The 14,676-nt window shown below is 39.8% G+C and overlaps 1 protein-coding gene across 2 annotated transcripts in view; it reads right to left on the bottom strand.

The window, feature by feature from the left end:
- Positions 1-14,676, bottom strand: part of ADK (adenosine kinase) — a 509,577-nt gene that overhangs the window by 121,234 nt on the left and 373,667 nt on the right. For both annotated transcript variants that reach the window (XM_056113429.1, XM_056113430.1), the window contains exon 8: positions 7,587-7,622. In XM_056113429.1, the coding sequence (XP_055969404.1) occupies positions 7,587-7,622 (36 nt within the window). The remainder of the gene's footprint in view (positions 1-7,586; positions 7,623-14,676) is intronic.

Below are 14,676 nucleotides of genomic sequence, written 5' to 3'. Positions count from 1 at the left end.
AGGCTTAGGTGAGTATTAAATACATTAATGATGTGTAGAAAAGGTTTTACACAGTAAAGGATTTTCATTTATTAAAAGAATTAAATTTTTTTGGTCTGTGGACACATTCGGCAGTGCTTAGAGGCTACTTCTGCTGCGTTGCGGGGTTGTTCCCTGGGGTACAACCATGTGGCTACCAGAGACCAAAACTGTGCCTTCTGCATGCAATGCATGTATCTGCCCTCTGAGGGATCTCCCGACCTTTCTAGTAACGTTTTGCCTTTGGGTCACATCTGGTTGTGACTGGGGCTGACTCCTGTGTTCAGGGATCACTCCTGGGGGGGGGGGGGGCGGGTGTCAAGGGACTGTATATGGTGCTGACGATCAAACCTGGGTCAGCCACATACAATAAGGAAAGTGCCTTACCCAGTGTACAATCGTTCTGGTCCCTGTGAACTCTTTTATAAATGGGGAATTATGCCTTTATTGTCTATAGTGATAGTATCACTTAAATTTAGTAATGTCCTCCAAATGAAAGACTATATACTCTCTTCATTGCCTTTTTAACAAGCTGGTGATAAATGCGTTAAACAATACTACCACTCTCTACGGCCTCCTATGGATTACCAATAGTGGTGTTTCCACACACTGTGCCCCTTACCCATGCCACGTTCAGTTTTATTTCCCTCCTAAAACAGTTATGGTGTTCCTAAGATGTGTCAGTCCCTGGAGTTCTCACATACTACCTCCTCTGCACTCACTCCCTGTCCAGGCAAACCAGCCTTTTGTGAATTACTGGAATACCAGGTACACTCGGCATTTTTGCTCGAGGACTTTTGTGCTTCTTCCGTCTGTTTGAAATTTACTTTCCTGCTCATTAGCTTGTTTTGCTTCGATCTCCAAGGGCTAAATATAACTATTTTTTAAGGTTTACTTCCTCCGGCAGGTATCTGGAGGATCACCGTAACACGTGATCACTGTGATGTGAACTAGGATCTGGATCCCGGGTTCTCTTCCAGAGCATCTTGGCTGCAGCATCTTTCAAAGTGTCAGGCTCCTAAAGCATTTTGTGAAAGAACTGAAAGTTACATTGTACCATCAGCAACAGGGTAAGACATAGTTTAGAAAGGAAGGCTGATTAATCCCTGCACTCCTTACATGTGTGAGGAACACAGGAAGCCTACAGCAATCCTCGACAATTTCTTGAAATTTATACTTCTTGAATTGTCTCTGTGGACTTCCTCTCAAGGAAGAACAATAGCTTTCTCTGGTATGATTCCTAAGTGCAGAGCCAGGAGTAAGCCCTGAGCATCGCTGGGTGTGGCCCAAAAGAAAAAAAAAAAGTATCACTGGTCAGAGAAAGACTGAAAACTTTTTGGAGCCGCTGGGTAGACTTAGGGGGCTGTGGGAACAGTTGGAAAGGGAAACGGATTGCTATGTTTCCTATACGGTCAGAAGCACTAAAATAAGAACATTAAACATGTAGCTTAAAGTAAAACTGAATTAATAATGCAACGGGGAAGGTATGTTACTTGGTACATACTCTACTGTACACAGAATGAAAGCACAAAAAGTAAACTTAGGCATTAGCCATTATTTCACTTAAATAGGTACTTTCAATATTACTTATTACTTTCACAAGGTTCCACAAGAAACAACACTTTTAACTGCCTTATTGCTATTCAGTCTTAAAAGTACAAATATTGATTTGGCTCAAGATAAGGTAGACTCAAAAACACACTACAAACTAATTTTCCAAAATAAAAGGTCTCATGAAATGTTCTATACTAAGAATTGTCATTTTAAATTCTTAACAGGCCTGTCATATAAACCAGGCATTATTCAACTGTCCAAAATATATCCATTCTTCTGCTTTGTGCTTTGCCCATATTATACTTTTTTTAAAAAAATCTCATTTTTCAGTGCTTGCTTAAGTTTTCTCTCCTTATGGAAACCACCCCATTCATCTTAAATATTAAAGAATTAAAAAAAGGATTATCAAAATTTCCAGAAAAGACAACTGGAATATCATAAACAATGCCACTGAGGACATTCCTGACTGGTTATTTTTGGAGGTATCTGGATCTGTTAGCAGACAGCTCACCAGTGGTACTACTCAGTGGCTTTGAAAGATGACAGGACTATGGCAGATATAAAGGGCTGAATAACAGAGCTGAGGAAAAAAGTTCATTGTAAAAAAACTCTTCAATTCTGTCTTATCTTTAATACCCAAAACTTAGATAGAGGCAAAATTAAAATTGGGAGGAACAAAATTCAGATGTTGTCTAGTTTGTTAAACTGACTTGAGAGCACTGACAAATTTCCATAGAAATGAAACTATTAAGATAAAGTAATTTATTCTGACTTACTTCTTTAAAAATACCAAGTTTTTAACTTATGCTTTTATCTTATTGTGTCATGGGTGAAGGAAATTTTAATGACACTTAAAAGTACTTGAATTCGGGCCTGAGAGATTGTACAGGTGTTTGGGTGCTTGCCTTGCACGCATCTGACACTGAATCAACCCCCAACACCACAGATGGTCCTTTGAGTCCCACCAGAAGTGAGCCCTGAGCACAGAGCCAGGAGAATCCCCTAAGCAATGCTGGGTGTAGTCCAAAAACCAAAATTATATCTTATTAAAAAGCTTACATGAGGTCATTCAACTCATTTTTTTTATTCTGGAATGCTGAAAATTACTTAAAAACTGTAGAAATCAAAAAATAACCCCCAAACACTCTGAATCTTTCGGAATCTATCAAGTCACTATCAACATTACCAAGTAGCATTGCGATATTAAGATACACACACACATACATAAAAAAAAACCCATATATGTGTGTCTGATCATAATCATCATTACTTTGTTTATATGCTACAATCAATTATGGGAGTGTTATGATAAAAAGAAACAATTCTAGAACTAGTAAGAACTAATGAAAAACGGCTTAGCAGAAAACAGAAAAAACAATTTACTGCTAAGGCTGAATTTAAACCTCATGTATTCCAAGCATGCAGCTCAATGAGGCAACAAAAGAATAAACTGGGGATTTAACAGATTATTAAAAAAAAATAATTCTTTAGTTCTGTCAATGACATTAAAGCTAGGGAGCTCTTTAAGGATTCAACGCCACTTCCCAACAAAGTGGAAGCAAAGATTAAAAAAAAAAAATAAGAGGACTATATTAAATTAAGAAGCTGCTGCACTTCAAAATAAACAAGGATGATAATACAAAGAGAGCCCACAGAGAAAATATTTGCCCACCACTCATCTGATAAAGGGTTATATAAGGATATATAAAGCACTGGTGGAGGGACTGCAGTGATAGTACAGCAGGTAGGGCATTTGCCTTGCACACAGCCAAACTGGGTTCGATTCCCAGATCCCATATGGTCCCCTGAACACCGCCAGGAGTAATTTCAGAGTGCAAAGCCAGGAGTAACTCATGTGCATCGCCGGATGTGACTCAAAAAACAAAAACAAAACAAAACAAAACAAAAGCACTGGTAGATCTTTACCAGAAAAAAATTATTCACCCCATAAAAAAAGGGGAAAAGTGACAAACAGAAACTTCCTTAAAGAAGACAAATGGCCAAAAGGCAGATGAAAAAGTGCTCTGCACCACTAATCATCAAGGAAATGCAAATCAAAACATTAACGAGTCTCATCTCACAACAGTAAGACTGACACACATCAAAAAAACACAAAAACACCAGTGTTGGCAAGGATGCAGGGGACAGAGACTCTGATTCACTGCTAGTAGGAATGTCGAGTGGCCCACCGTTTCTGGAGAATAATAGGGTCCCTCCTCAAAAACCTACTAATTGATCTTCCACTTGTTCTAGCATTCTGTTTTTTGGAACGTAGCCCAAAGGTCTGAAAACATACAATGAAGAAAAGGCATTTGCACTCCTATATTCATTGCAGCACTACTCACAATAGCCAAAATCTGAAAACAATCCAAGTCCCAAGAACGGATAACTAGTTAAGGAAACTGCCACATCCACCCAATGGAATACTACACAGCTGTAAGAAAAAAAGGAAACCACGCAATTTGTTGCTAAGTGGTTAGATCTGAGAGTTTTGTGTTGAGGGATGGGATCTGGCTGGAGAGGGACAGACACAGAATGAGCTCTCTCATAGGTGAGATATAAAGAAACAGTCGGAGATTAACAAAAGCTCAGAGGCAACAGAAACAAGAGTGAGAGAACTGGTCTTCAGTAGGAAGCTTGTTACCCGGGTGGGAGAGGTGGGGAACAGGTCAGGGAGGGGAACACATGACACTGGGGGAGGGAAGTGGCCACCAAGGAGGAGGGGGTGCTGGAAGGTGGTAAAATGTTATGCATGAAACCCTACCAGTAAGAGTACTGCAAACCCCAGTATCTAAAAGGAAAAAGAAATGGTGCCTGACATAGTGGCAGGCTTGGGGGTGGAGGGTGAGAGGGATACTGGTAGAGGGATTGGTCTTGAAACATCGTACGCCTGAAACTCAATCATTGATCACTTGATCACTTGACTTCCTGGATTTGCTCAAGCGGGCACCAGTAACGTCTCCATTTGTCCCTGTCGCGTCCTAGTGTAGCCCAATGGCGTCTGTTTGTTCTAGGAACATGAAGAGCCTCAAACCGATCGTTCATGATCTTGATGAAGAAGTCTGACCATCTGGTAGGTGGGCGGCCACGTGGTCTTTTGACATCCCGTGGAATCCAGTGGGTAACAGCTCTAGTCCAGCGGTCATCTTTAAATCTCATTACGTGACCAGCCCATCTGATTTCTGACACCTTGGCAAACGAGACAGCGTCCCTGATTCTTGATCGTGGATGGCTGTCGGAACTCAGGGTTCTTTCTCTCATTTGAGTGAAACTTGATATTACAAGCATAGCTCTTTCAATTCCTCTTTGGGAGACCCGAATAGCGTTCTCAAGCGGAACTCTCTGAGACCTTGGACTCCAAGCTCAACGGACCCAGGGACAGAGATTCTCTGCTTGCTCCCACCAACCACAGGTGACAATCATTGATAATCTTGTAAATATAGTACCCAATAAAAAATAATTAACAATTAATTAAAAATTATTCATGTACTAGAAAGCGCGATCATTTGTTGTAACATATTATACTTCTAGGGACCTACCAACTTGTTTATTTTTAGAACTAAAATAGTTTTCTTTTGCTAGCACAGAAAACAGACAAGATGTTTGTGTTCTATAAACTTCTGTGGTGAGTTTTGATGTAACAACGGAAAATACTAGGAGCTGGGAGGAACAAAAGACAGGGCATTGAAGGGCTGGGCATTTTGAGGATTGTGAGGTGCAGTAATTATGTACATAAAAACCACATGAGTTAACACTATTGGAACCATCTCACCTACACTACAGTAAATATATAGAGAGAGAGAAAAAAAAAAAAGAAAGGGGTTGGGAAGTAGCATCCAAACACTGCTGGGTGCAGCCCAAAACAAATACAGATGTTTTTAAATATTATAAAAACAAAAATAAGTAAGGGGTCTAGAGTGATATTACAGCAGGGAGGGCGCCTGAATTGCATGTGACTGTCCAGGTCAGGTTTCCGGCACTGGATATGATCCTTGAGCCCAACCAGGAGTGATCCCTGAGTGCAGACCCAGGAGTAAGGCCTGAGCACCACCAAATGAGGTCCAAAGAGCAAAAAATTAAATAAAACTGAACATCAATAAAACCTCCTTAAAACATGACTGAAAACATGGGCTCTCGGTCAAAACTATAATTTCTAAATTGAATACTTCCCTGATTACATTTTATCAATGGCACATTAAAAAAAATCCAATTTAAGTGAAACTTAAAATTAGATTAAAAATTACTTATAAATCCTTATTCTTCATTTCTATGTGAATTCATGAGAATACAGTATAAAAAGCAAGCTCCTATGAACTATCATATTCCTAGTAATCCCTCCCCCAGCCAAATTTTCCAAGCCCAATTTGTTTTTCCATAAAACCTCCAAGTGGAAGTATACAGACATGCACATGGTCTCCCGCCAAAAAGAAGAAACTCTTGATGTCTGGTTTTCCTAGACAAGGATTAACATGCAAGCTTACTGCTTTTTTTTTTTTTTCGTTTTTTGGTCACACCCAGCGATGCACAGGGGCTACTCCTGGCTCATGCACTCAGGAATTACCCCTGGTGGTGCTCGGGGGACCACATGGGATACAGGGAATTGAACACAGGTTGGCGGCATAAAAGGCAAACGTCCCACCCACCATGCTATCACTCCAGCCCCCATTACTTTTTTTTTTTAAAATAAAGAATTCACCTTTAGAACACTTAAATGACAGCTCTGTCAAAAATTCATACCTTTTTCGAAAGACTTCAAAGAGTATCTACTAACACCCAGTCAATGCCCAGTTTCTTTAACGGAAGACAATTCTGAGTATGAAAACAATTTTCTATATTGCAGCTCAAGTCATCTTAAGTTTTGAAAAATCACCACCATGCAAAATACACCAAGCAGCCTTAGTGAACACAAGATGCTATATAGTTACGGCTTTCAAAATATGAGAGTAGGTTGAGAGCTTGCCTGGCATGTGGTCAACCTGGATTTGATCCCCGGCACCCCATATGGTCCCCCGAATCCCACCAGAAGTGATCCCTGAGGGCAGAGCCAGGATCAAGCTCTGAGCAATGCCAGGTGTGGCCCCCAAACCAAAATAACAACAACAAAAACAACAACAACACAACAACAACAAGTAAAACCCACAATCCTCCCAACAACAATGACAACACCCCAAAATCCAAATTGAAAATATGACCGCCTCAAAACTGATGAACTCAGCTAACTCTCTGTCAATCAATCTAGGTTAAGATTAAAATCAATGTTTTGTAACAATTGATTGAAATCTGAATATTATAGATAAAACACAGTCTTGTCTGTTATCTTAATTTTGCCAACAACAACCAAATGGAGGCTTGAATTTTGACAGGAATAATGCTTTTATCAGGACAACAGAATCAGGACCTGAAATTAAAACCAAATATTGATTTAGTTTTAGGAGATTTATATGTTTTGCAACATCAAAGAGAAAAAGAAAGAAAGGAAGAAAGAAATTCAAAAGGAAGTATATAGAGCAGGATTTAAATGAATCAGTTCCTAACAACTGCTAAGTACAAGCTTTTGGAAATTAATTTGCAGAATGATAATGTACATGTGGTCGGGCTGAAATTATTTAAACGACATTCTATTCCACTATTTAGTCTTACTCCGCCACTGCTTTAGCAGTGAATCCTTATGAAATGTAATACAGCTAATGAGGGAGCTTTTTAACTGAACAAACTGACGGGCCCCATATCTGCAGAGGCAGCTTGAAACCGTGCCCAACCTCTTGGCTTCCCAAGAGGCTTTTCAAAATTCAATAAATAACATCTGTAGGCGATGTTGGGTGCAGACCTAGCAGAGTGCGTCATAACACTGTGCTGGCAGAACAAAGAAACCATGACGACTGCCAAGTTTCCATGGCAACTGCTGAGAGGCTCTGAGAGTATAATAGCACATCAATCACTGTCCAAAAGAACTTCATTATCAGCTAGAAAAAACCTTTAGGGTCTGTTTAGTGTGCAATTGTGGGTTAACTCACCTCAAAGCCTTGCTCTCTAGCAAAAGTGGCAGCTTCCTGAAATAAAAAAAAAGAACAGTTAATTATAAAGTGCTAGGTAATGAAGAAATAATCCATTTTGAAACTCATTCAAACAGTCTTCTTTTTATACAATTATCTCAACATACCCACAGAGTTCAATTTTCATTCTTACACCAAAAAAGATTTCTTTTCTCTCTGGCATAAAAAAAGGCAACATAATGTCAACACACTTCACAAGTGGGAATAAAGAAGATGGAGTGCATGTTTTTACTATAGCTGTCACAGAGAGTTCAGGTGTTTTGACCCCAGCAAAGAAAGACAATCATTTCAAACCCAAGGAACACGCAGATGGTTACATTTTTAATTAAAACAATACCTTACAGAAAGCTGTTCTATACAGAAGAATGCTAATAAATAAGTAGATTAAGAAAAATCACCATATTTCAGTCGCGAGTGAAATTTATTAAGGCAGGGAACGTCAATGGGTGTGAAATTCATTAGGTGAAAGTAAGATAGGAAACTGGAATCAAAGTATCACAGATTATATGCTGGTTATGGGAAGCAAGTATGACTTTGTAATGGAAGTATAAAACTGTCACCACCTTAACCTGGTGACCAATACTCTCACTTATCATAAATACAAATGGGATTGTCAAACCCATGCTTTTTAATATGATACAGCATGAAGTAAACAGTATAAGGTTTCCTAACCAAATTTTTCAACATGAATTAATCAAAATTGAATTCTGTTACTTACACTTGGACGGGGAAACAAGGTCAATGATACTCTAAGGAAGCAAATGGACAAGTGCATAAAGCAAACATTCTTTAGGAGATACAGTGTGGTTTCTTCAATAAATCAATGTCATGATCAAGTAGGGAGGTAGGAATACGATCGAGAGCAATGCACTGACCTTAATGGTACGTATTTGGGGCAGACCAGCTTATAAAACATACATATGAGACAAGCTGGGAAACTAAAAATTGAAATGGACGTTAGATAAAATCAGGAATTATCAATCTGATAAGGTTTTCAGATGTTCTAAATTTTCAGAAGTGCACCTGAAAGTTGGCATGGGGGGTGATGGGAGGGAAATTTGGGACACTAGGGCTGGGAAATGTGCACTGGTGGAGGAATGGGTGTTGGAACACTGTATGACTGAAACATACTCATGAGCAGCTTTGTAAGGGTCTATCTCACAGTGATTCAATTAAAAAAAAAAAGGCAACGGCACATGAAAAATAGCAAAGCAAAAATGGCAATGTATCAGCCACTACATCTGAGTCTTCTGTCTTCTTACATTTTGTCTATTAGAAATATTTTATGACTAAGAAGTCTACACCCGAGTTCACTATTCGTTTTGACACATGATTACAGGGTGGCAAGGCATTGCATGATAAACATGTACATATATTACACATACACATGTATGTAGATGTATATGTATATATACACACATATATACATAAATATGCATGTACCTAGTGTCCTTATAAAAGATTAGAATGAGGAAAAGAAATTCTGTGTAAGCAAATCCTTTCCCTGCCATTGCCCTGTGCATATATTTAATTTTAGGAGTGCTACAGAAAATGGAGGCAGTATTACTTCAACTCCATCTTCCTCCTGAAAATGAAAAATACTGCAGACAACTGTCAAGAGCTCAACATCTTAACTTACATTCCTCCAAAATTATCTTTGCCAAGAGATATTAATAGAAGGATGGGATTTGAGCCTGAGTAGTGAGCCAATCCAAGCCGACTGAAACGACTGCTGTACCAAGCCATGTAAGGCAGTAAGTACAGTTAATGTCTCCAGCACAAATGGATACTTACTACATGGCAAGGAAACACTGGAGCAAGAGTATATACAGGCATCTATTGTGCAATATAATTAATAACGTATAGATCCAAGAAACTATTTTGAGGGTTTGAGAAGGTCAAAATGGAGGAATACATCTGAACGCTGAAGTTAATAGAAAGTGATAAGCCAAAAGTCTCACTTCTTAGGCTGTTCACTGAGAAACATAAGGCTGAGGGAGTTAGCCTTGGTTGATGTAGATTAAAAAAAAACACCCGCCCCCAAACCTGAATTATGATCTTGATAATTGGTGCAAGCATGGTTAACCTCCTTGAAATTTACTTACAATAGAATTTTATACACCACATAGATCATATACTTACTGGCCTGGAAATCATGAGAAAGAATATAGTTCAAAAGACATTAGCAGAGCTTTTCTCAGGTGATTCATCTAGAAATAACCAATGTAATTCTTTCAATTATTCTTTTTATTATTTTTTATTTGGCAAAGCGACCAACAACAATTTCGAATTATTATTTTAGACTTGCTATGCTACTTGACCTCCTCACCAGAAGCGTGTCAGGAACCCACCCACCATCCACAAGTCTTATCTGAGAAAGGTGACTTGAAAAACTCTGCTAGAACCTGTGTAATTCTAATGCACTTGCTGAGAATCCCAAGACAACACCTCAGAGGATTATATGATAAAGTTAATCCAAATAATCTGCAAGAGGGAAAGTGCCCAGAGATCTCAAAAACTCAAAATTCACAGAAGGTGGTGGAGTAGCTTGGTTTAGCAGCTAGCTTTGCTCACGCCAGCTCAAGAAGCAATTAGCTGTGATCTGTGACAGTGCGGCAGAACTGGCTAACGGCAGGAAGACACCGACACAAATGTCAGGGTCTTTAAGGAAACCGGGTCGGAGGGCACTTCCACATCTGTCAACTATTCCACGTACAAACGCATTTCCGATGGAGGAAGGACATGATGAAGAAAAGTTAATTCAATTTTCTATCATAGTGGCTCCGCACACAAGTTGGCAGAGCTGTGACCTATGACTGGAGAGCTAAGCACTTGTTCAGAGGCTCAACCAAGATCTTATCTGCCGATTTCCTCCCACCTTCCTTTGATCCGGGGCTGCTGCCCTCAGCCACGGCATTAGAGAAAGCAGCTGGCTGGCATCACCGCAGACTTCCCCACAGCTGACCTCTAATCTGAAGGTGCTTGTCGAGACAATGATGAGGTGACGGTTATCCCCACTCCCATCCCAGCCCTCCTCAGCAAAACAAACAGAACAACACAGGAGAACAGAGTTTGACTTGGGAAGAATCTGAAGGTGAATTTTGGTCTCAGGTTTGTTTTGCAATGGAGGGGCAGAAAAGGTCAAAGAGCAGGAAGGAAAAAAGAGAAAGAGTGAGAGAGAGAGAGATAGAGAGAGAGCGAGACAGAGAGAGAGAAAGAGAGAGAGAGAGAGAGAAGAGAGAGAGAGAGAGAGAGCGCAAGTGGGCAGTCTCCAAATATCAGGGCCAATTCCAAGTGAACGGATCACACTAAATTGAAAGGGACTTTTTAGTGTGTCTTTCCAGTAAAAGTGAGAAAAGAAAACAAGCAAGTCCCCATCTGTGCTGCCCCAGGGCGCCACGTACTGAGTTTCACAAATCTAATGAAGCAGTCAGGTTAAAACCCAAGCGCAGAGTGGATGTGACATGAGGAGGGCAGCTAGGGTTAGCACGCAGAAACTGGGCGATTCCTAATGCAGGTGATTATCCATGTGATAATCATGATATTTACAGGCTTTCCATTGTAGATTTGACACCAAAAATCACAAAGGAGGAGGGATTAAGGAAATAAACAACTGACACGAGGCTCTTGGCGCTCCCCTGAGACGGTGGCACTTTCCTTCATGCATGACAAGCAACAAAAGCCAAACCAAACAAGCCGGGCAGGAGAAATGTCTGAGCATGGCTTGATTTCACATTAACACTTCTTTCCATTTTGATAACTCTCACCACCATTCAGTTCTCAGAATCAGCCCCCGTTGTTGACGACGCTGTAATGCACGACCGTTTGGGGTATACAATGACTGATACTCACAATATCTCTCTGACAACAGCCAAGTCATGTTTTTCTTTCCGGGACTGAGTGTTGAGAACAAAATGACATAATTAAAGTCCTAGTCTCTCGTCTACACCATGCTCGCGAGTATTCGCAGTAGGCTTGTGGCTTCACCCACCGGGCTGGAAGGGTGCCAGTGAAACAAAAACCAAGTAGGATTTTGAGTTGAGGTTTTGTGTTATTTTTTTAAAGGCTGGAATTCATGGATAATGAAAATGATGGACTATTTATATGAAGAGCTATTTAAGGAGATCAGAGTGAACAGTCACTATTTAAAAAGCACAGCCTTCAGATTATACCGGAAAAGAAGAAGAAAACTTAAATCCATATCCTACGACTAAATTGAGAAGGAAATTATGATCTCTGCATTCAATCTGCTGGTACATACTACAGAATAGCCTCATCACTATTAAACTCAAACTGCAACTTACTCAGTCCTATTTCAATTCGAATTACTGGCTAAAGCTTTGTTCCCTACAACTTTGAAAATTCACTTAGTTGTAGGAGCTATTATTTTCCCTCTGTAAACAAAGATAGTTTTCTACGTTCCTATGAACCATAGCACCAAGTGAAATTGGCAAATGTCTTTAAAAATTTTTCATTTCTCTTTGCCCTGGGATGTCTGACGGGTCAGATACTAGTGGTCATTCCCATCATAGTTTACAACCTTTGCCCTCTCACTTCCTGCTCTGACTTCAAGGCACTGAACACAGTTTAGAACCATTATCTGCTTGCTTATATTACCAACCTTCCTTTGATCTCAGATGTGAGGGATCTGGGGCGTAGCCTGAAACTTTGTGGACTAAAATTAGAAAGAAAGAAGGTCCAATGTGCAGACATAGAAGGACTGCACTCATTTGTGGAGTATAAAACAACATAACATGAGGCTGACACCTAAGGACAGTAGATACATGGGACAGGAAGATTGCTCCTTGAGCAAAGGGGAGAAGGCAGCTGGAATAGAGAAGGGATTACTAAGAAAATTATGGCTTGAGGAACCTGTTGGGATGGGAGATGTGTGCAGAAAGTAGATAAAGGGTCAAACATGATAACCTCTCGGTGTCTGTACTGCAAATCATAATGCCCAAAAGAAGAGAGTATGTGGAATATTGTCTACCATGGAGGCAGGGGGAAGGTGGGAAAGGGGGGTATACTGGGGATATTGGTGGTGGGGAATGTGAACTGGTGGAGGGATGGGTGTTTGATCATTGTGTGATTGTAACCCAAACATGAAAGCGTGTAACTATCTCATGGTGATTCAATAAAATTAAAAAAAAAAATAAAGGTCCAATGTGGAACCAAATAAAGATGTTTCTGACTATCCAAAGAAAGCAGCCCATCCATTCCAAATAATAATCTCTCTCTATGCAATGAGTATTTAACCCTTTTTAAAAAAATGGGGTTATTGCCAACAGTACTTGTTGGGGGGGGGTGGATTTAGCATCATGGTCATTAGGAATCACTTAAATTATATCTGAAAGTTCTCAGGGGCTACCACTTGGGTTCTAGGACCTCATACACGCCTGGCATGTCCTTTGTCATTTAGGCTAGCTCCCTGGCTCACCCCTTAAGTATAATGTATGGCAAACATATACTCTTATTCTAGAAGTATATCACTGTGACAGCAATAGAAGAAATAATAATTCATCAGTGCTATAAAACTTAAATGGCACAGGGTAGAAGTCTAAGACTGGATAAAAACCAGTCACCCTCCCTTTTTTCCTCCCTTCCTGTTGGGACCCTATGTGGTCACCAGGATTTGAACAAGGACTGTGGCCACATATATACACAGTGGCATGGTAGAAACACACTTTAACCTTTGTACTCTCTCTGCCATTTTGAAAATTTTCAATCTGCGTTGTGACATGTTACCAGATGCATCCTGTTTGTAAAAGCTCAACAGAGGGCTGGAGAGATCATGGAATAAGAGGTTTGCCTTGCATGCAATCAACCCTGGTTCAATCCCCAGCACCTCATATGATTCCCTGAGTACTGCTCAAAATCCAAACTCCAATGAAAACATAAAACCTCCGTTAGGCAATATATAGGTTATAAAGACATTATCCCATAGATTTATAATAAAAATTGGAACTATATGAACTATACCTCAATAAATGAGTGAACAACATTAAGCAGTCAAAACACAAGCCCCCTTCCAAAAAAATCAGATTTAATTTAAAACCTACTTCACCCCTTCATAAAATGAGTTACTACCTTCTACGTCTATTCTAAAAAGGAAAGCTGCTCATTTCTACCTTTAAGCCTTGTTAATGATGGTAAATAAAGGAAAATGAAGTTAGTAGTATTTAAAACACTGACTACTATTTGGACCATTTATATAAAAGCAAAGTTTTTCTGTTACTGAAGAGAGGAGGAAGATGCCCACTTAAGAAAATGCACAAGGAGGTAGGTATATCACTTTGCATTTTATTTCTATTTGTAATGAGATAAAAGACGAGTGTTACAAAGGACACAATAAATATGAATTATTTTCCTTATCATGCTTGATCTTTCCTTCTGACAACTGCAGAAAATAAAGACTTTCTTTTTCTTATTTCACAGAGAGAAATCTTCAAATTCAGAGGGAGTAAAATATTTCCATGAGCAAAGAGCAGGTAATTGTCTAGCTGATATTTTGATCTTAGGTTTTTGAAATGGTCTGTGCCGACCTACTAAAGTGTAGGATAACACTCTTTTGTCCTTCCTCAGGAAGCTTAGGTTTGTCAGGTCACACCCATCTAAGAACACTGACCTTGTATTGTAAGCAATGTCCTTTCTGTGTGAACACAGGAAGACAGTTAATATTATGCTTTGTAACTTGGGAGTTGATTGACTCCGAATAATATTTACTCCTGGGCATCTGATTTCTTGACTCAGTTGCCCTTAGTTTCTAGCACCCCAAAAGCAGGGTCCCGACGAGGGACTGAATGGACCCAGGGCAAGCAGTGAGCTAGCCTGGCATCGAAATGGGCCAGGCCAAAGAGCCACGATACTCAACTATAAGTTGAGGGCATGATCATAGACAAATGCTGTCATGATCCAAAAGTAAGTAACGACGAGACTAGGACCCTGCTGGAGCTAGGAAGATTAACCTGGCCTGAGGACTGCGGAATGTATAGTGAGATGTTCTCAGGAAGAACCAAACTAAATTTATATCTCTTACTGTGCTCATACAGAA

Source organism: Sorex fumeus, unplaced genomic scaffold (assembly GCF_029834395.1).
Source record: "Sorex fumeus unplaced genomic scaffold, SorFum_2.1 ptg000020l, whole genome shotgun sequence".
Lineage (NCBI taxonomy): Eukaryota > Metazoa > Chordata > Mammalia > Eulipotyphla > Soricidae > Sorex > Sorex fumeus.
This window is presented reverse-complemented; position numbering and strand designations above follow the sequence as displayed.